General features: G+C 40.3%; 1 protein-coding gene across 1 annotated transcript; it reads left to right on the top strand.

Annotated features, from left to right (window-relative positions):
- The first annotated feature begins 712 nt into the window (after positions 1-712).
- LOC149462774 (cocaine- and amphetamine-regulated transcript protein-like) lies at positions 713-4,845 on the top strand. The gene is made up of 3 exons (XM_089676400.1): positions 713-1,008; positions 3,404-3,487; positions 4,536-4,845. Exons 1-3 carry the CDS (start codon positions 850-852, stop codon positions 4,641-4,643), a joined length of 351 nt encoding a protein of 116 aa, XP_089532526.1. The 5' UTR covers positions 713-849; the 3' UTR covers positions 4,644-4,845.
- Positions 4,846-23,392: the final 18,547 nt, after the last annotated feature.

Raw genomic sequence — 23,392 nt, 5'->3', positions numbered from 1 at the left:
CGTCCGGCCCTCAGGCCGCAGTTTGGAAACAATTGCTTTAGGGGATCTGACCTGACCAGTACTCTTCCATTTCTATAATCAGATGAAAGCTAAAAAGATGAATCAAGGAACCCAAATGCACCTTACCAATCATGATCGAAATACAAGATCAATTATGGATGTGAAATAAAAAGTGTCAGGACATGCTGTAACCTGTCATTCCACAGCAGACAGCCTGAACATAATAAAGACATAACACTGGTAATAAATAAATCTTCTGATAGGATAAGGTTATAAATGGGCTTGATCTGCTACACAAACCCCTGCAGGGCGTTCGCTTGTTATTTATGTCGTTAGCATCGTGATATTTAATATAGCAAAGCAATAACTGCTGGATGCATGTAACAATGATCTATGTGTCCTCACGCTTCCACTTGCCCTAGGATCTCGATTTAAATGTGGATTTAGAATATTCAGGCTTCCTAGGAGTCTGAGCAGAACTGATGGAAATGCAGTCTGACAAAGTTCTCACAGTAAAATTAAATTGCTTTGAAGTAGCAGAGAGGAAACATAAGTCTTCCATGCCCCCTGTGCCATGGCAGCATAGCCTGGGGATGTTGATTGATTGCTTTAACAAAAGGCTCCACCAGTACAAGGATCTGTCTGATTTCTGCTTCATCCCCCACGCTTCTTACTGGCGTCATGATGGGAGGATCTCATCAAATAAAATAACATACATCCCAGTGGAAGAGATAAATAGAGAGCTTTAACCGTTCTATAACATAGCTGCCCCCCGACCGCTGCTTTCCTGTGTTGGGCACCAGCTGTAAGTGGCAGTCTATTGTCGGGCTATTGTCGGGGCTCAGCACCATGGACAGCTCCAGGCTGCGCGCACTGGCTCTAGGGAGCTGCCTGCTGCTCCTCATCATCAGCGCTGTCTGTGCACAGGATGACAGCTCAGACCTGGAGACCAGGGCACTCCGAGACTTCTACCCAAAAGATGCCATTCCTTCCAGTGAGAAAGAGCTGGTGAGTAAGCTCAATCCATGGAGCCCATGGCTCCACTGCAACTTGTGCTCTTCAGTTATGGGGTCTAACAGAACAAGGTGGGACTCCTACTTCATCTGGGGTGGGGGGGTTGCAAACTGTGGCTACACTTTTCTGGGATTTGTAGTACCAGAACAACCAGATGAGGTCAAATTGGCACTTCCACAACAGTTGGGTGGTCTCAGTTTGCAAAAGGATTATTTTACTGCAATAGGTTGCAGTCTGTGGTTCCACACTTCTGGGACTTGTAGTTACAGAACAACCAGATCAGGTGAAGTAGGGTCTTATACTACAACTAGTTGGACACAGCTTGCAAATTAATATTATTTTTTTACTGCAATGGTTTGCAATCTGTGGTTCCACTTTTCTGGGACTTGTAGTTCCAGATCAATCAGACAAGGGGTTGCAAAATATGGTTCCACTTTTCTGGGACTTGTAGTTCCAGACCAACCAGACAAGGGGTTGCAAAATATGGTTCCACTTTTCTGGGACTTGTAGTTCCAGACCAACCAGACAAGAAGGTTGCAAAATACGATTCCACTTTTCTGGGACTTGTAGTTCCAGACAAAGCAGACAAGGGGGTTGCAAAATATGGTTCCATTTTTCTGGGACTTGTAGTACCTAAACAATCAGATGAGGTCAAATTGGTACTTCTACAACAGCTGGGTGGTCACAGTTTGCAAAATGATTATTTTACTGCAATGATTTGCAGTCTGTGGTTCCACACTTCTGGGACTTGTAGTTACAGAACCACCAGATCAGGTCAAGTAGGGGCTTATACTACAACTAGTTGGACACACCTTGCAAATTAATATATATATTTTTTTTTTTTACTGCAATGGTTTGCAATCTGTGGTTCCACTTTTCTGGGACTTGTAGTTCCAGACCAACCAGACAAGGGGGTTGCAAAACATGGTTCCATTTTTCTGGGACTTGTAGTACCTGAACAACCAGATGAGGTCAAATTGGTACTTCTACAACAGCTGGGTGGTCACAGTTTGCAAAAGGATTATTTTACTGCAATGATTTGCAGTCTGTGGTTCCACACTTCTGGGACTTGTAGTTACAGAACCACCAGATCAGGTCAAGTAGGGGCTTATACTACAACTAGTTGGACACAGCTTGCAAATTAATATATATATATATATATTTTTTTTTTTTTACTGCAATGGTTTGCAATCTGTGGTTCCACTTTTCTGGGACTTGTTGTTCCAGACCAACCAGACAAGGGGGTTGCAAAATATGGTTCCACTTTTCTGGGACTTGTAGTACCTGAACAGCCAAATGAGGTCAAATTGGGACTTTTACAACAGTTGGGTGGCCACAGCTTGCAAATGATTTTGTTTTACAGTGATGGTTTGCAATCTGTGGCTCCACTTTTCCAGGACTTGTAGTTCCAGAACAACCAGACCAGGTGAAGGTGGAACCTTTACAACAGCTGATTGGCCATAGCTTGCAGAAGACTGTTTTACTGTAATGGTTTGCAATCTGTAGCTCCAATTGTCTAGGACTTGTAGTTCCAGAACAACCAGATCAGGTCAAGGTGGGACTTCTACAACAGCTAGTTGGCCACCATTAAAAAAAATGGATGTTTTTACTGTATTGGGTTGCAGTCTGCGGCTCCAATTGTCTTTGACTTGTAGTTCAAGGACAACCAGACCAGGTCGAGTAAGGACTTCTACAACAGTTGGGTGGCCACCATTTGAAAATAATTATTTTACAGCAATGGTTTGCAATCTGTGGCTCCAATCATCTGGGACTTGTAGTTCCAGAAAACTAGACCAGGTCAAGGTGGGACTTCTACAACAGCTAGGTGGCCATCATTTGAAATAGATTATTTTACTGTAATGATTTGTAATCTGTGGCTCCAATTGTCTGGAACTTGTAGTTCCAGAACAATCAGAACAGAATAAGGTGGGACTTCTACAACAGTTGGGTGGCCGTTATTTCCAATAGATTATTTTATTCTAATGGTTTGCAATCTGTGGCTCCAATTGTCTGGAACTTGTAGTTCCAGAGCAACCAGACCAGATTATGGTGGAGCTTCTACAACAGCTGGGGGGGCCACCGTTTCAAATAGATTATTTTACTGCAATAGTTTTCAATCTGTCTCTCCACACTTCTGGGACTTCTAGTGTGGGTAGTTCCAGAAAAACCAGACTAGGTCAAGGTGGGACTTTGATCACTGCTGAGTGGCCACAGCTTTCATAAGACTTTTTTTTTACTGTAATGGTTTGCAATCTGTAGCTCCACAATTTTGGGACTTGTAGTTCCAATACAACCAGGCAGCCACCATTATCTCGCTTTGTGTCATAGTGCCTAGTTCTTGTGTGGTTTAGGCAAGGAAACAATGTAGGTTAATGTATATATTTTGTAGCTGGGGGCTCTGCAGGAAGTCCTGGAGAAGTTACAAAGCAAACGAGTACCTTCCTGGGAAAAGAAATTCGGACAAGTACCCGTGGTAAGTGAGCTAAATTCTAACCTTTGTGTTTGCTGCTTCAAAGTAATATATTAGCCACTGATATGTAGAGCAACATATTACCTGTTGCCAATCAAACTAGTGACAGAAATGTTATCTTTGTATACTGACTTCTGTACACTGCATAGATATGTAAAAAGCAAGAACACTTTCTCTATTTGTTAGTTTTCCACTTTCTAGAGGGAATACGCCATACCTTGGTGCATACAAAATAAATATTCATGTTGTTTTAACATAATGAAAATTAGGATGTAGTTTTATATTACAGGTTGGGTATTTTATGTTTCCCATTGCTGCAGTTATTTGTATTTACATATAGTTAGCTGAAAAAAGACACAATTCCATCTAGTTCAACCAATTAAAAACCCTATGCTTACAGATGATCCAGAAGAAGGCAAAACAAATAAATGTCTAGAAAGCATGGTCCAGTTTGCCTTACTGGCGAGTGGAGGGAAATTCTTTCCTGATCCCCCAGCTCCATCAGATATTACCTGGATCAACAATCTCTGGAATTATATTATCAAATAATAGAGGGTGTCTCCATCTGGATGACTGCAAAGACCATACTATTACATTTCTGCACACTTTGCACCAATCTAAACCATAAATGCTCTTATTTTGCAATAAAGGATGCAAAACTGTATATCTTCCAAATTATGCTTCTCCAAGCAAAAGTAATTTTTTACTGTGTTTTATATGTATTCATTTAGTTAGCAGGCACTCCAAACATACATATTTATATTTGATTTAGGAATGTGTCTAATTGCCATTTATACGCATCATGATAGCTGTCTAAGATTTTCTATTTGCATATATTATTCTCCATGCTGGTGACTCAACAGGTATTCACCATGAGAAGTATCTGTATGTATTCATACTGTATATAAACATATATGACAAGAGATGTTACAAGTACAGCTCTAAATTGATGTGTTAAGTGACAAATAAGCATGATATTGACTCCGCACAGTGAAAGTGAATGTATGCATCTTGAGTGACATGTCTCTGTTAATCACACTTTATTTTCCAGTGCGATGTAGGTGAGCAGTGTGCAGTAAGGAAGGCTTCCAGGATTGGGAAATTATGTAATTGTCCTAGAGGTGCTGTTTGCAACTTCTTCCTACTAAAGTGTTTATAAGGCAAATCTATAAACTCAAAGACGAACTGCAGAAGCGACAGAGCTGAGCACCAGCACAAGATCTGGAGAGAGGACTTGGTGACAATGATTTTTACACTGGTAAAATGATGTACAGCATATGTTGTGTATAATGTAATGCTCTGCTAGCCTTTCTGTGTGCACGCTGTGCCAATACAAATAAAGACATGCTCTCTTTTGTAAAGTGTTCTTTCATAAACAGTCTTCAGGAACCTTTGTGCATAAAGTGCCTAGAACCGACAACTACTGAAAGGCATATTGTGTGTCAAAAACAGATTAGATACAGAGGGGAGTGCAAAATCTGATGCAGCCGTGCATGCCAGCCAATCAGCTTCTAACTTCAGCTTGTTCAATTAAGCTTTGACAATAAAACCCGGAAGCTGCCCACATGGAAGAAAAATATATTTGAAATATATTAGAAAAATATTCTTCCCAAATATATTGCCATATATTTCAAATGCTACAATTTTGCCATATTCAATATTTTATATATATATATTATTATTATTATTATTATTATACAGTATTTATAAAGCGCCAATAGTTCGCTCAGCGCTGTACATTACAAAGGGGGACAGAACAATACCAATACAATGTGATACACGAGGGGTTAGAAGGCCCTGCTCTTTCGAGCTTACAATCTAGGAGATATATATATATATATACATACACACATACATATACATACATACACTGCATGTTGAAATGTGTTTTCATCACAAAATATATGAAAAATATTTTTAAAAATACATTTCAAATATACTGTATTTAAAAATACAAGTCTACATTTTTGGAATGCATTTACAAATATATGTAAAAATATATGTTAAAATTACTTTTTTATATGTTAAAAAAAATCTGAAGAATATATTTAAAAAATATATATTTACATATATTTGTAAATGCATTCCAAAAAATGTAGACTTGTATTTTTAAAGACATACAGTATATTTGAAATGTATTTTTAAAAATGTTTTTAGTATATTTTGTAATAAAAATGCATTTCAACATGCATTGTGTATGTATGTATGTGTATATATATATATATATATACATATATATATATACAGAGAGAGAGAGAGAGAGAGAGAGATTGAAATATATTTTGAAATATATTGAATATCGCCAAAATATTAGCATTTCAAATATATGGCAATATATTTGGGAAGAATATTTTTTAAATATATTTCAAATATATTTTTCTTCCATATGGGTGATTGGTTTCTCTGTAGAGCTGCCCCAGATTTTGCATACTCCGGTTTTGCTAAATCAACCCCAGAGTGTTTATACCTGATGTCATTCAGAACTGCTGCTGCCCCTGGAGCAAATGCACTGTGAATTATCATATGAGATAGCTTTATTCTTGTCCACAGTCATATCCTGTTATTTGAAGAGAGGGTTTGATTTTAAACAAGTGAAAGAAAGGAAAGAATGTTATGGAAAGGTGGTATATAGGAACACATTTCCTTACTAGGGTGACGATACTACTTCTCCTAGATACAATACAGTTGTCACCAGGTATGTTGAAGGTGGGATCAACAGGTAAAAATAAAGAAGGGTTGAGAAAAAAAACTGCAGCCACCACATCTAAGGAAAGATAAGAGGCAATACATTCTATTTTTATTCTTGGGTTTAGATACCCTTTAAATAGCGTTTCCTTTTTGTCAGTCAAATAATTATAGCCTTGCAACAATCTACAAAAAGGCCAATACACACGGTACGTGTATACCACTGTCTGCTCGACAGAAGCCAGTCTAAAGATTGGCTTCTGTCGAATAAGTTTGCTGAAAAACCAGCATTCAATCAGTGCCAATGTCTGAAAGTGCTGATCAGTGTAATCTGATGGGGGGTAGAATTGAGGGGGATTCCCCCTTGTCAGAATACAATAGCTCAGTGGGGGAGAAAGGGATCCCTGCATCACACCTTGTTGTACTTATGTGGGGACCTGTCAGTTTTTTTTATTCAATCCTCTGGTTGAATGAAAAAAAAATACCCATGCATACCCAGATTTACACTTTCCAAGGAGCACTCAAGATATATAACAAAACATGTTTTATGAAAGGTTGACCATAAAGGTGAAACACACTACAATAATTAAAGCAAGTTAAAATATGGGTTGCAAAGGCAATATTTAATCATGCTACTGGGTGATTCAAAAGTCTAGCAAAGTAAATTGTTTACATTTATCAACCATTCTGTTATGTGAGCGCCTACCTAAACCTAATTCATTTGGGGGGGAAATGACCAAAACTGGTGCAGAAAGAATGTGGAGTAGCTGTGCATGGCAAGCAACCAGCCTGTAACGTTAGCTTGTTCAGTTAACCACTTGCCTACCGGGCACTTATACCCCCGTCCTGCCCAGACCAATTTTCAGCTTTTAGCACTGTCACATTTTGAATGACAATTGTGTGGTCATGCAATATTGTACCCATATGAAATTTTTATCATTTTTTTCACACAGATAGAGCTTTCTTTTGGTGGTATTTAATTCCCACTGGGTGTTTTATTCTTTGTACTATAAACAAAAAAGCGAAAAAAAATTTAGAGAAAAAAGTGTTTTTTTGTTTCTATTATAAAATTTTGTAAACAGATCATTTTTCTCCTTCACTGATGTGTGTTGATGAAGCTGCACTGTAAGGCAGCACTGATGGGTACTAATGAGGTGGCACGGATACGCATCACTGATGGGTACTAATTAGGTGGCACGGATACGCAGCACTGATGGGTACTAATTAGGTGGCAAGGATACGCACCACTGATGGGCACTGATAGGCAGCACTGATTAGGCTGCACTGATATGCAGCAATGATGGACACAGGTGTGTGGCACTGTTGGGCACTGGTGGGTTGCAATGCTGGGCACTGATGGGAACAGGAGGGTGGCACTGCTAGGCACTGGTTGGCGGCACTGCTGGGCACTGATCATCAGGGCACTGATCATCAGTGCCCATCTGCTCTCTGACAATTGTCGGTTATCGGCAGTACTTTCCTCACGCTGTGACAGCATGAGAAAAGTGCAGCTGATAACCGGCAACTGTATTTCCCCAGTGATATGCTGTATCATTGGGCACAGCTGATCACATGGTAAAAGGCCACTGTGACTGGCCTTTTACCACATAATGTGATCAACTGTGTCCGAGCGAAACTCGTCCAGTTATTCTTAGGTCCGATTTTCGTACAAAAATCGTTAAAAAAAATCGACCCATGTATGTCCTGCCTTAGTCTTTCATAATGTGCTAGTATGCAATGCATACTAGCAAATTATTCCATTAACTTGCAGAGGGGGCAAGATTTTTTTGTATTTCCGGACTTAACTACCCCTTACAGCTTTAAAAATGATATCTTTATTAGTTGCCATGCATATGTGCTCCAGATTCTGTCTGCTCAATTCTTAGTAAATTACCTCACTGATATTTAATCAGCTAGGCTCTTGCACCACCTAGGATCATACAATCAGATTGTCATGTGTATGACCAACCTAATGCATATCTGCCCACATGCACCAATTCTGGGGGTCATATTACAAAGACTGCAAAGACAGCAATTGATGGTAAAATTGATGGTAAATCCAGCAATCTAAACATTATGGGACATACATCATTACAGGTAAGTTACGTAACCAAAGCTGTAGAGAAAAAAACCAAAATTTTTTAACTAACCTGCAGCTTTAACCCCTTCCCGCTAATGCCTCACGGCCCTTTAGGCCCGAGGGCCCAGGGTCAGTGGGGGGCCCCATGAAATGGCCCTGGTACCTTTCATAGGCTTTTTTGGGGGTGGTTTGACTGTGGGCTAGGACACAGGGGCCCCATGATCCTCTATTGCCCGGGGGCCCCATGAGTTGTCGGTCCATCCCTGGGTTTCACCCTGTGCGATATGTGTCACCCGGTGCGGCACGCACCCCCCCCCCACCTGCCTAGGGATGCCACTGGCATCAGGAGCTTATCGTTCCCTGTCAGCATGCTGGGAGCATGCAGGTAGCGCAGTCTCAGTAGAGTAAGTTGTTTATACATGCACATACATGGAAATAAGCCCTACAAGATGTCTTAGATTCACTGGTCTATTATATCATGCAATGATTTGCAAGCTGGTGTCTGTAAATTGCATGGTCAAGCTATGAATTTAAAGTGGAACTCAACTGGATCACACAAACTGAAACTGCTACAGTATTTAATTCCTTTTTAATATTCACAGCAAATTCATTCATCCACCCATCCAGGATTTATTGTCAAAGCCTAATTGAACTGAACTCCTTGGTTTATTTTGTTGTGAAATCCGTTTGAAAAACACCCTCTAGCATTTTTAGCCATGACCATATTGAGTAAGGGCAAATAATTCATATAGCATTTACTTCCTGGAATCCATCTGTCTTTAGCTCAGGCATGCAGACAGGAGGGTGGGCTTAGCTGAGGAGACCCCCTCCTCCCCTCCTCCAGATGAAGGAAAGACAAATGCTCATGAAGACTCTTGGGATGTATGACATCATTTTGGTCTTGGCCAGAAACAAGGAAGCAAATGAAGAAATGTAAAAAAAAGTTTAAAACAAGTAATTATAATACACAGTATCTTCCTATCTATTTATTAAGGCTGGCAGCATAAACATTAAAAATAGGTATTGTTATATTTTTTTTAATTATTCTAAAATATGCCTCCTGGAGCTTAATTGGTATCATTTGAAATTTATATAGAATTTTAGGAACGATTACCATTTTTATCAAGTTTATCAGTCCAATCCATGATTGAAATCCTCTTCCTAATTTCTTTATTTCATCCTTAATCTCATTTAATAGTGTGATATAATTTAATCTATATAAGTTCTTTAAAGATACAGTACGTTTTATACCCAAATATTTTGGATCTCTTTCTCTCCAGATAAAAGGGAATTCCTCCTGTAACATTTTTTTCTCTCTATTTGTAAGGTTTATATTTAAGATCTCTGTTTTAGTTGGATTAATTTTTAAGTATGACATCTCTCCATATTCTTTTAAAGATTTCATTAGGTTTGGTAATGTTATCCTTCGGTTTCCTACATAGAACAACATGTCATCTGCATAAGCTGCCACCTTATGCTCGATTTCTCCTACCCAAATTCCTTTTATCTATATTATTCCTAATAGTAGCCAAAAGAGATTCCAAAGAAAGGACAAATAACAATGGGGACAGAGGTCATCCCTGTCTTGTTCTGTTCTGCATCTCAATATACTCGGATAATTCCCCATTTACCATTGCTGCCGAGGTTTGGCTATATAATTTCCTAATCCATTCTCTCATTCTGGATCCTATACCTATTACTTCTAAGATATCTAACATATGTCCCCAATTTACTCTATCAAATGCTTTCTCAGCATCAATCGAAAGTGCCAACGCCGGAGTTCTTTCTTTCCTACTTTTTTGTATAAGAAACAAATATCTTAAACCGTTGTCTCTACCCTCTCTCCCTGGTACAAATCACACTTGATCTATATGTATCCAACTCGGTATTAAGTCGTTCAACCTACTTGTCAAAACTTTTGCATATAATTTAGAGTCTATATTTAATAAGGAAATTGGTCTATAGCTTGAGCAGTGAGTATTATCTTTACCTTTCTTTTGTATGAGAACCACATGAGCTTGCAGGGATTCCTTTCTCATCTCCATCTCTCCTCCCAAAGAATTCATGTATATTCTCAATTTAGGTAATAGAATTTCTTCATATTTTTTATAATATCTCACTGTATATCCATCAGGTCCTGGACTTTTCTTCGCTACTGTACTTTTTAATGCAAGGTGTATTTCTTCCAGCATTATTGCCGTTTCAAGAGATTCTAATTGTTCTTCACTTAATTTCGGTAGTCCTGCCTTTTTTAAATATGCCTGTCTTCTCTCTTTATCTCTAACTTCATTTTCTCCTATGGTACCCTGGGGCTTAATATTATATAACTTATTGTAATATTCTTTAAACACTTTTACTGTATCTTTGGTTGAATAAACCAACTCTCCTTTATTATCTTATTTTCTCAATATAATTCCTAGATTTTTTTTCTCTGGGCCCTCATTAAATACTTTCCAGGTCTATCCCCCCATCTTTACCTCTCAGTTATCATTTTATTAAACATTCTCCTCTTCACTTCTTCCAGGATGTTATTCAATTCTCTTTTATTTAATATCTTCTGCGTAATCTCTTTTGTTACTCTATTTTTATGTGTCAGCTGTAAATCACAAAGTTCCCTTAAGAGTGTGTTTACTTTTTCTCTTCTTTCCCTCTTCTTTTTTGCTCATATCACTATTAAAATACCTCTAATATAAACCTTGTGTGCTTCCCATACCGTAGCTACCGACACGTCCTCAGAGTCATTTTCTTCAAAGAATTGCTCTATTTCCTGCTTAATTTCCCGCTTCGTCTCTTGCTACTGGAGAAGTGATTCATTCAACCTCCATAATTTTCCTCCCATCTGTTCATTACCCCATAGCAGTTGCATTGAGACAGGAGAATGGTCAGAAATTGACATAGCTTCTATATTTACTTTGACCAGAGACTCAATAAGCCTATGGTCCAACAGTATGTAATCCAATCTAGAATACATCTCATGTGCATGAGAGTAAAAGGTGTAGTCTCTTTCCTTCATATGTTTAATTCTCCAGATATCTACAAGTTGACATTGAAATAAAATGTTTTTTCAAGTTTTTCAGAGATCTACTACTATCTCTCAGCACAGGAGAGGCCCCATCCATTTGTGGATCCATACAAAAATTAAAATCTCCAGCCACAATCAAATCCCCTTTTTTGAAATCCATTAATTTCCTCAGAATATTTTTAAAAAATACCTCAGGGTTCTTATTCGGGCAATAAATGTTTGCTAATGTACATTCTATTTCCTGTAGTTTTCCTTTCAAGAAATCCTATTGCCACTCCCTTTGCACGTTTAATTGGGGAATCTGCATAATACCACTCTGGACTGTAACTTCACATTTGTTTCTTGTACTAGATGTGTCTCTTGTAGAAATACCATTGAAGAGAGTCTATGTTGAAGTTCTTTAAATATCTTAAATCTCTTCCCTGGGCTATTTAAACCTTTAACATTGTATGTCACAAAGTGAATCTCTTCCATTCTTCTCTTTTTCTCATCTCCTCTCATTCTTCTTCTCCCATCTCCTTTATCTCCCTCTCTTCCCTATACCTTCTTCGTCCTCCACGATTTATCCAGATTAATATATCTCCTATTTTCCTGCATAATCCCAAATTCCCAGCACTCCCCCCCCATATCCTTCTCCCCCCCTCCCATTCCATCCCCTCCCCTTTTAGGCTATTCATTTGCCTCTGAATCATTTGCGCCGTTACTTCCACTTTTGATTCTACTTTAGGGTGTAGCTCTAATCATGAACACCTCTTCCCAATTGTCCTCCCCCAGGGTCCTACAAAAAAAAAAAACAGAAACAGAGAGGAGCTACCATAACCCCCCCTCACTCTCCCCCCCTCCCACCCCACCCCACCCCACCCAGGAATATCTATTTGCTGCAACTCAAGTCTTTCACAGAAGTCTCTCAGCTCTTCAGGGAACTTTAATCTTGCCGATCGTCCATTTATCCAGCCGATCAAACATGCTGGGGACCCCCATCTGTATTGAACGTTCTGCTTCTCATTTGATCTACTAATGATGTTAATATTTTCTTTCTTAACAACGTCTCTGTGGCTAGGTCTGCGAATATCTGTATATTTATTTCCCCGTGCTTTATAGTAGCTCTTCCTTTCATCTTCTTCCAGATCTCCTCCTTTTCCCTATAATATCGGAATTGAGCAATGATATCTCTTGATCTTTCTTTTCCTCCTTCTTGGTATATTCTCCCAATTCTGTACGCTCCATCAATTTTATAAGGTTCTACTGCAGATCTGTCCGTTATCGTGTTTAACATTTTCTCTACCATTTTCCTCAGGTCTTCTCCTTGGGGTATCTCCGGCAATCCGCGTATCCTTAAATTGCATCTTCTATTTCTATTTTCCTGTTCTTCCAATTTATATAGCACATTTCTTTGTTCCTTTTACATTTTTTTTCTAAGTTCTGTATCTTTTGAGCCTGTTTATTTGTTTTTTTTTCCATCTCTTCAACTCTAGAAAGCACATATCCAAGCTCCTTATGTAAATTTCCCATCTCATTTTTTATGGATAATTCCAGACCTTTAAACATTTCTGCTATTTCTATTTTAGTTGGTAAATGTGAATTTTTATCTTCTTCCAAGTTTTGACTACAATTAGATACTCCCAGGGATCCTCCGGGGCTCCCACCACTACTGTTCTCCATCACATTTTTTTCTTTAATTCCACTTTGCCTCTTGGGGGTCTGTTTGTCCTGCCCGGGGATATATTTCTTAATTGAACTTGAGATGAAGGCTTTTGGTCTGCTCCCTTTTGTTGTTTTGTTCTTCATTTTACTATATTTCAGATATTTATTAGAGTTATTATTCTCCTCCTTTTTGTGTTTTCTCCTTCTTCTTTCCCCCTATCTCCCTCCTGGGCCCCCTACAGGGACTAACGTTATTTATTTGAAAAACTGGGATCCTCTGAAGTCTCCGTCGTGACCCCTATATGCAGCCCCCACTCCTTTAACAGTCCATATTTACTTCATTAGTCCTTATAACATATAACACATATTACATATAATTTCTTCTGCCACTCTCACTCACCCTTAGACTTTCACTTTTCCACTTCTGGGGGGGGTGGCTTCTATCGATCTTCTCAGGGGGGGCTGCAGGAGAGAGCCCCTTTAATTTGGCAGTCTCCATGGTGAGGAATTCCCCTTCATAGACCAGCCTATTGCCCCTTTGCCTCCTCTCACACTCCACTCCACTTCGATCACAGTTCATTCTCCTTCACTAGGAGAGGAGGGAGTAAGGAGACAGGGAGAGACAGGGAGGACTAGGGAGACCCGGAGAGAGATGAGAGAGGGTTGGGGGGGAGAGAGGAGAGAGAGGGGAGATCGAATTTACATACACTCCCCTATGCCGGCTGGCATCTCTCTCCTCCCTAGGCTTCCCCGCGGCCGGTCACGTGGCCTCCCGGCGTCCTTTGAGCTTGTTCCCTGGGCTTTCCTCCTCTCAGCTCCACCTCCTCCTTCACATTACCGCAGTCCTCTCAGCACACCGAGGACTGCCGGACGCCGACCGGGGTGCCGGATCTCTTCCGTGGGACTCAGCAGCTTGCGAGTCCCCCTCCTCCTGCTCTGCTTGCAAAGGTCATTACGACCTTTCGGCTGGACGTTGGGGGAGCTTGTTAACTGAACAAGCTGAGGTTAGAAGCTGATTGGCTACCATGCACAGCTGCACCAGATTCTGAGTGCTCCGGTTTTAGTAAATCTCCCCCAATGTATTTTTTGTGGATAATCGAAGTCAGCAGAATATCATCTTATTCACTAAACTATGGGACAATTCCCTTGAAAAGTGAACAGCCCAATTGCCTTTAGCAGAATAACCACATAGGCTTGCAGTGTGAAGAACATAAAATGAACATACAGTCAGTGGAGTATTTAGGTCTTGTGCCGCCCTAGGCAACAGAAAAATCGGCTGCCCCTGCCCCCCCCCGCAGAGAGAGCCTGACACTAACCAACACCCCCACTCCTCTCCACCCGCCCACCCAAGAGAACCTTCAACTACCACCACCCTCCATACACCAGCCTTCCCATCCCACCCCCAACAAGAGAGAGAAAGACACTCACCTTCACAGCTCCAGACATCCCCTGGAATGAGAGTCAGTCTCTGCATACACCGTAAAGCAGCCCGCAGCCTCTCTCGGATCCCACCTGGTCCCCATGCCGCCTGTGTCCCTTATTCTGTCTCTTTTTCCAGGGGGGCAGTGCTGCCCCCCTGAAAAATGCCACCCTAGGCAAATGCCTTGTGGTAAATACACCACTGCATACAGTATGTAGCAATCATATACATCATATATACAGAGACAAGGTTTTACTTTAGTACATACTGATAAAGTTAAGTACACCAAGTCGATGTAATCTACAGAGTTCTCTAGACTGATGAAAAAAACAAGACCTTTAATCAGGATGTTGCAATAAAGAAGTTGTTTTTTTACTGGTTGGTGGATTTTGTGTCTCCAATCAGAATCAAGAGAAATTTCTGGGTTTTATTTTAAAGTGAAACTTCACTGAAAAAAAGTGGTTTGCTCTCTCCTCCCAGCCTGTAACTGAGTTACAGGGTTTTTTTTTGTGGGGGTATTTACTCCCACTTTCACAATCCTAACCTAGGCAAGGATGAATTATTTTGCCCTGCCCCCTCCTGCAACCTCCTGGAACATATCATATGTCCCAGGAGGTTTCAAGACCACTCACAAAGCACCACGGGAGCTCTTGCATGCGCAGTGCTCAGGAAGTCACAGCTGGCTCCTGTATCCAAGATGGCAGCAACGGTAAGAAGAACTGGCTGTGGGAGGACAGTACCTGGACACCAGGCACCTGATTTTTAAAAGTCAGCAGCTACAGAATTTTCAGCTGGTGGGTTAAAAAAAAAGCAAGAAAAAAAACAAACTGAAGTTCCTTTATAAGGTAGTTGAAAATTCTTACCAATATCCAGTGCAGTGACTGGCATCAGATGATACACAGAGATGAAACAAACCCTCCTACATAAGTTGTACCTATTTATTGGCAGCCATTTGTCCTGCACATCCTTATAAAACTCACAAATCAGGGGGTGGGGAGCTGCAGTTGGACACTTTACAAGAGCTCTGAGAGCTGGTTGGAGAAAAGGGCCCCCTCCCCCTTCACACAGCTCACAGGAACAAAGCTGAGGCTGTCAATCAAAGGCTGTGTGGTGGTGATCCCTCCCCTGTCACCTTCTTTCTCTTGGTGTCAGAAGTTGCTGATAGCAGAGGAACTAGACTGCAGAAAAAAATGACACTTAGTACTTTGGAGAGAGGCAAGTAAACACTACAGAAATATGTGCTTTATTTAGATTTCATATCTGAGGTTTACAACCACTCTAACCCCTTTGCGCTGCCGCCTGCCAGCCCTTGAAATGCCAGGAGGTAGAGGCGGGTACTCCTGATATGCATTCCTGTGTGATTAACATGAAATCTGGGTTCAGCGCGATATCATCTCATTAATTCGAATGGACTGAAATTGCACTGGGTCGCATGAAAAGTAGCGCATGCACTACTTTATAAAATGCACAGCAACCAGTGATCCGGTGCAAGCAAATGCACTGCATGTGCGATCTGTGTTTGGGGTGTCACTAAGTGCGGTGTGTTTTAAAACTAGTGTGGAAACAGGCATGGAACGCAAGTGTAAAAATGACGTCTCTCATAAGTCATTCCCTGAGGTAAGCTTGCGTTTATTATTTTCATCCCATATATGAGTACAAATGAGTCACTGCAGTTTGATTGCATGGTAATATCAAAACTGAGTGCAAAGGGTATTGATGGATATCAGAAACATTTATTAAAATGGTCTCAGACATCAAGCAGTTCATCTGACAGCTATTTCCTTTTTCCTAGACAGCCCAACAAAGACAGAAACATCTCTTTTCAGTTATAACATACAATGACCTCCTGTATTATAATTAATGGTGTCTTGCATTTATCAATGTTCTCTGTGAAATATAATTGTTTTACTTAACCACTTCAAGTCCAGACACTTTCCTCCCCTTCCAGTCCAGGCCGATTTTCAGCTTTCAGCACTATCACACATTGAGTGACAATTACTCAGTCATACAACACTGTATCCAAGTGACATTTTTACCCTTTTTTGAGACAGATAGAGCTTTCTTTTGGTGGTATTTGATCACTGCCAAGTTTTTATTTTTTTTTCATATAAATGAAAAAATTCAGAAAACATTTTTTGCTTAGTTCTTGTTTTTTGCAAATAGATTACTTCTCTTCATAAATTTAGGCCAAAATGTTTTCTGCTACATTTTTGGGGTAAAAATAACCTATAACAGTTTATATTATTTAGTCTGTGTGAAAGCTATAGAGTCTACAAACTATGGGATATATATTTGAAAATTGATCAGTTGAGATCCTAAAATGCCGGACATGACATATGGCAGTGATCAGGACATTAGCATAAGGTATGTCAGTGATAAGGAACCTGGTATGGCAGTAGCCAGAATGCTGTTATGGGGTACGGGGGTGATCAGGACATTAGCATGAGGTATGGCAGTGATCAGGACGCTGATATCGCAGTGATCAGGATGCTGTTGTGGGATATGGCAGTGATCAGGATTCTGGTATAGGGTATGGCAGTGATAAAAACGCTGGTTTGGCATATGGGGTGATCAGGATGCTGGTATGGGGCATGGCAGTGATCAGGATGCTTGTATGGGGTATGGCAGTGATCAGGGTGCTGGTATGGTGTATAGAGGTGATCAGGGTGCTGGTATGGCATATGGCAGTGATCAGGGTGTTGGTTTGGGGTATGGCAGTGATCAGGACCATTTGATCCTGACTTCTCTGCTCCTAGTCTTGTTCAAATGTCCATGTCTTATCTCCTGATAAGACAGACTGAACCCATAGCCATTCTGCACATGCTCAGTTCAGTGTGTATTGCTAGAGAGGGTTTTTTTTTTCTTCGGAGAGTACATGTGATCAGCACAGGGCCAATATACATAAGGTGTCATCATTACATTTTCTCCATACATCAGTGTTGTGCCCCCCCCCCCCCAAGAACTTACAGCGCTGTTCTCATCTGCAATGAAGGCAGATCCTCCTACCTTTCCCCGTATCAGTGCGGCTCTCATCCGCCCCCTCCAAGATTGAGGAGAAGGCTGACTCCTCAGTCCAGTATTAGCCAGCCGCCACTTCTTCTGACAGGAGTGACATTGCAGTTGCTCTTCTCAAAGAGCGGCACAAGCAGCCAAATCACCAATGCATCCCCCAACACAGCTCCCGACCCCCTATTGTCCTAGACCCGATCATGGGACCCCATGTACCTGGGGCCCCTGGGCAGTGCCCATGTGTGCTCATTCATTAAGACGGACCTGATTCCCCCCCATCCCCAAGTCCTGAAGGTATCCAAGTACCAGTAGGCATAATTGCCTTAAGGGAAAGGGTGCTGTTATAGGTGAAGCTATATTGTAATCAGCTATTTTCACAGAGCAGGACAAAAATCTGTAAAGGAAAGTTAGAATGTCCAGCTAGTGGAGCCAGCATTAATGTGAACCTGTATAAATGCAATGGGGAGATTTATTAAAACTGGTACACTCAGGATCTGGTGCAGCTGTGCATGGCAGCCAATCAGCTTCTAATTTCAGCATGTTCAATTAAGCTTTGACAATAAAACCTAGAAGCTGATTGGTTTCTATGCAGAGTTGCACCAGATTTTGCACCATGCAGTTTTAGTAAATAACCCCCAAAGAGTCCTCAGTGGTGCCTGTATTATGGTCGATATGCATTTGATCAAAAAGCACATTGTACATCCAGCATTGCACAAATGCCTTTACCTGTTTCATGCCTTTTCTGCTTACTAAGGTTCTTATGAGTAAGCAGTAAAGGCCTGAAATACATCAAAGTATTTGAAAATGCTGGTGGAACACTGATTTTCAATTGAAGGAACACCCATGAATACTGTAGGCACCACTGAGGAGTTATCATGTTTATAGAAGTTCAGCATAACGGGACCAGGTATGATCCAAGGATAAGTAGAACAAGTTGCTACATAGTAAGACTTATGGTAGAGTTTCCCTAGTGTCAGCAAAGGATCATTGTATGAATCTTCATGAAACCTGTTACTTTGCCCTGCGTTGGGTAATTGTGGAGTGTGGGCAGTAGTAACCCCAAAAACAATTTCAGAACTAAAGCCAGTGTTAGCATAACAAATCACACTATCATTAGATGATTGCCAATGGGATTTAAATCACTTCTGCAGGTCAGCGTTTCACTCCTGACAACAGGTGTAGCACTGTTCTAGTGTAGGATGCTAGGTAAATATAGTACTTGGCTCCTTCTGTAATCAAGGGAACAGTAATAATTTGCTCTGGTCTGCTCATGGTTTCACAGGGTGGAAATTTGATTGTTTCCCCCTGCCTCTGGGAGAAGCTTCCAGAGCTTAGCGTGGGAAACTTAAATAGCTGACCTGAATATTTACCACTCCCTGGGAATATGTGCCCAGAAGGTGGTCTGGAAGGTGGTAAATAGCCTGGAGCCCTGTTTTTTCCAACATCAGGGAATGTCCTGAGAGCTTCAAGGAGTTGCTCACCTTTTGAACGGAGTTGCTGTTTCGCTAGGTCTCAGGAGGCAGGTCAAGGAGGCAGCTGTCCTGGGGATTTATGAATCAAAGACCCTAACTGACCCATTTGACTGTGCAGCACCACCCAAAATCTGCATTAATTACCTATAGCTGTGCATTCATGCAGGGTAATTAGATGCCAAGAAACATGCCTCAGAGTCCTCCACTTTGAGGCCTTAGACTTATCTGAGGCTACCTCATGGTCCCCAGCTGTGAGGGTTTAGGCCAGCCTTTTTCAACATTTTCAATACAGAGAAACCCTTGAAATAACTTTTCAATCCCAGTGAACCCCTGCTAAAAATTACTATACCTACAACTCATGATACATTAGTGTGATGGTCAGTTGGAAGAATGCTCCTTACACAGATGGGCCACGGCCTCAAAAACAGGAAGGCCAGATTAGAGTTTGCCAAACGACATCTAAAAAAGCCTTCACAGTTCTGGAACAACATCCTATGGACAGATGAGACCAAGATCATCTTGTACCAGAGTGATGGGAAGAGAAGAGTATGGAGAAGGAAAGGAACTGCTCATGATCCTAAGCATACCACCTCATCAGTGAAGCATGGTGGTGGTAGTGTCATGGCATGGGCATGTATGGCTGCCAATGGAACTGGTTCTCTTGTATTTATTGATGATGTGACTGCTGACAAAAGCAGCAGGATGAATTCTGAAGTGTTTCTGGCAATATTATCTGCTCATATTCAGCCAAATGCTTCAGAACTCATTGGACTCCGCTTCACAGTGCAGATGGACAATGACCCAAAGCATACTGCAAAAGCAACCAAAGAGTTTTTTAATGGAAAGAAGTGGAATGTTATGCAATGGCCAAGTCAATCACCTGACCTGAATCCGATTGAGCATGCATTTCACTTGCTGAAGACAAAACTGAAGGGAAAATGCCCCAAGAACAAGCAGGAACTGAAGACAGTTGCAGTAGAGGCCTGGCAGAGCATCACCAGGGATGAAACCCAGCGTCTGGTGATGTCTATGCGTTCCAGACTTCAGGCTGTAATTGACTGCAAAAGACTTGCAACCAAGTATTAAAAAGTGAAAGTTTGATTTATGATTATTATTCTGTTCCATTACTTTTGGTCCCTTAACAAGTGGGAGGCACATATGCAAACTGTTGTAATTCCTACACCGTTCACCTGATTTGGATGTAAATACCCTCAAATTAAAGCTGCCGGTCTGCAGTTAAAGCATATCTTGTTCGTTTCATTTCAAATCCATTGTGGTGGTGTATAGAGCCAAAAATGTTAGAATTGTGTCAATGTCCCAATATTTATGGACCTGACTGTATATTGATTTTAAGCTAGTTCACATTTTGCAACTTATTCTGTAAATGGCATCAGATGGTTTTATACATTTTTTTCCATATCCATTCCTAGTTAGCAAATTTCAATACAAAATATCAAATATTTATTCACTTGGGTTTATAGTGACATGTATGTTCACAGTTGTCATTTTGTCTATTGATCAAAGGATGTGCTTTAGTTTATAAACGCACAGAAAACAACATAACACCCACTCACAGATACAAGCCTATACCTAACCGTCTACTCAGCTATGAATCATATTTTACACAATGTGCAATATCCAATTTACAGTTTTAGCGTGAGCCCACATTCAAATATGTGAGCTACTTCATTCCAGGCATGTACTCATTACATCAGCAACCAGTGTTTACAGCATGTGAGCTTGTTGATAAGGTCAGCACAAGATTATGTAAGCGTGCTAACAAGAGAATATACCATGTCCCATAGAAACTAATAATGATCCTTCTTTCCTTTCCACCCTTTACTGCAGTAATTATGGAAGCCAGTTATTTGTTGAGGGCAACAGAAACAAATATTTCTATTAGCACACTTTTCATACATAAGCCCCTAATCCTCATTAGAAATTGTATTCAACTACAAAATATCCTGGTAAATCAGACAACATTCATCCTTAGTGTGTAAATGAGTTGAATGTATACTAATTTATTAGATGGGTAAAGTGTATTAATCCTAAAGTGTAATACATTTCCAGAAAAAATTAAAGGTGTGCCAACACCATACACCCTCCCTACCCCCCAGTCTATGCAATACATTCCACTGTGGATGGTGAGCTGTCAGTGCCCACGCAGCCAGTCCAGCAATCCAGGCATTTGAAATCCATGCTCTTCCCTTTTGTTCTGCAGTGCTTCCAGGACAGATCATAGTGATGCTCTATTCTGGCACTGTCTAATCAGAATCGCTCTGATCCATCCAGGAAGCGCTGCAGGAAGAAGGGGGAGAAGAGTGGGTGTCAGGAATCAAAAGCAGGGATAGCGAGATCTGCATGGCTACACTCAGGAAACTGGGACCAGACTGTAGATGCTTTAAGTGAGATCTATAAACCATATAAATGCTGCGCTACATTCAAATTAAAGTGAATGTGGAATCCAATGACACAAATCCAATATAGTGACAATAATATGGAAATAAATATATAAGTGCTTGATAATAACAAAAATCATCAAATCAAACACCCAAAAGATGAAAAAACAAACACTTAAATCTATACGCATGTGCATAAATTACACATACATATAGTTACATCACACGTGCAAATGTGAAGTGAAATAATATTTACTTATTAAGCGCAAAAAAAAAAAAAAAAAAAAAAAAAAAAGTCCAATATATAGATGTTAAAGGTGAAAAAATGTAAACGGTGTTTCCAATAATATTATAAAGTGACCACAGGTGAAACAAATCGTGCAGGTATCTGAGTGTAGATAGAACTTGTGAATCCAACCACCTTCTGGATTAGCCTCTCACCTCATCACTTCGACCCTTGCGGATCAAAGAGCAATAATGGATCCCTCTCACAGATCCTCCAGGCACCACAGCACTCCAGAAACGCTTTTCAGAATTCAATATTCCCACTTAAACTCTTCTCCAGGTATAGATGAAATATCAATCTCTCAGAACAAAAAGAGGAATCCTCCCATAGTGTAGCATATTTATTATACCATAGGAACATAGGAACATAAAACTTGTTGGTAAAAAATTCCACTTACATAGCAGCCAGTCCACATAAGACCCTCATGCTCTCAGATGAGGATATATCTGTGTTTGTTGGGTGTACAGCTTATGTAAGCGTGCTAACAAGAGAATATACCATGTCCCATAGAAACTAATAATGATCCTTCTTTCCTTTCCACCCTTTACTGCAGTAAGGGGCTTGAGCCCTGATGAAGTCACGTGATATTGTGACGTAACGCGTCGGCGTAAGCGCGGTGACGTATTTCCGGCGTGGCGGCCATCTTGGTACACCTGTTATTCAGCTGTACACCCAACAAACACAGATATATCCTCATCTGAGAGCATGAGGGTCTTATGTGGACTGGCTGCTATGTAAGTGGAATTTTTTACCAACAAGTTTTATGTTCCTATGTTCCTATGGTATAATAAATATGCTACACTATGGGAGGATTCCTCTTTTTGTTCTGAGAGATTGATATTTCATCTATACCTGGAGAAGAGTTTAAGTGGGAATATTGAATTCTGAAAAGCGTTTCTGGAGTGCTGTGGTGCCTGGAGGATCTGTGAGAGGGATCCATTATTGCTCTTTGATCCGCAAGGGTCGAAGTGATGAGGTGAGAGGCTAATCCAGAAGGTGGTTGGATTCACAAGTTCTATCTACACTCAGATACCTGCACGATTTGTTTCACCTGTGGTCACTTTATAATATTATTGGAAACACCGTTTACATTTTTTCACCTTTAACATCTATATATTGGACTTTTTTTTTTTTTTTTTTTTTTTTTTTTTTTTTTTGCGCTTAATAAGTAAATATTATTTCACTTCACATTTGCACGTGTGATGTAACTATATGTATGTGTAATTTATGCACATGCGTATAGATTTAAGTGTTTGTTTTTTCATCTTTTGGGTGTTTGATTTGATGATTTTTGTTATTATCAAGCACTTATATATTTATTTCCATATTATTGTCACTATATTGGATTTGTGTCATTGGATTCCACATTCACTTTAATTTGAATGTAGCGCAGCATTTATATGGTTTATATTCACTTGATCACTGGTATATGATTTAATGCTAGCAGCTGTTTTGGGGTTCATATATTTAATTTGTTTAATTGTTTAAACACAATATTTGGAGCGCAGGAGGGTCACACCACTATTGCTTTTAAGTGAGATCTATTTACCATGAAACAAAAACCATCAAAACACCAGCACACGGCAAATGTAAAAATACAAGTGAACCAAAATCCCAGTGCCAGAATACCTGACTAATAAACCTAACAAACAGAAAGATGAACTAATAACTTACTATATACAATATATATATAAAATGGAGAACACAAAGAACCAGGGGAAAACCAGGTGCAGGAAGCAGATAGGTAGGGGAAACAAAACAAGGAAGAGCAGGAATATAGCAGCAGGGTACTGGGTACATGGTACAGGGCAGGGGTAAGATCAGGATAACTGGCAACAAGATCTGGCAGCAGCAAAACACTGGAGCAAGGAGGACTAATAGGGGAAGACCT

This window comes from Staurois parvus, unplaced genomic scaffold (genome assembly GCF_062004578.1).
Source record: "Staurois parvus isolate SC_StPar_1 unplaced genomic scaffold, SC_StPar_1.0 ptg000168l, whole genome shotgun sequence".
Lineage (NCBI taxonomy): Eukaryota > Metazoa > Chordata > Amphibia > Anura > Ranidae > Staurois > Staurois parvus.
Note: the sequence above shows the minus strand (reverse complement) of the source record. Positions and strands in the feature narration are given on the sequence as shown.

What these genes read in the sequence shown, in the direction of transcription:
- LOC149462774 (XM_089676400.1), top strand. Translation starts at nt 850, where the DNA reads ATGGACAGCTCCAGGCTGCGCGCACTGGCTCTAGGGAGCTGCCTGCTG. An exon ending in CTTCCAGTGAGAAAGAGCTG is followed by an intron (nt 1,009 to 3,403) that starts GTGAGTAAGCTC and finishes TATATTTTGTAG; the next exon opens with CTGGGGGCTCTGCAGGAAGT. An exon ending in AATTCGGACAAGTACCCGTG is followed by an intron (nt 3,488 to 4,535) that starts GTAAGTGAGCTA and finishes TTTATTTTCCAG; the next exon opens with TGCGATGTAGGTGAGCAGTG.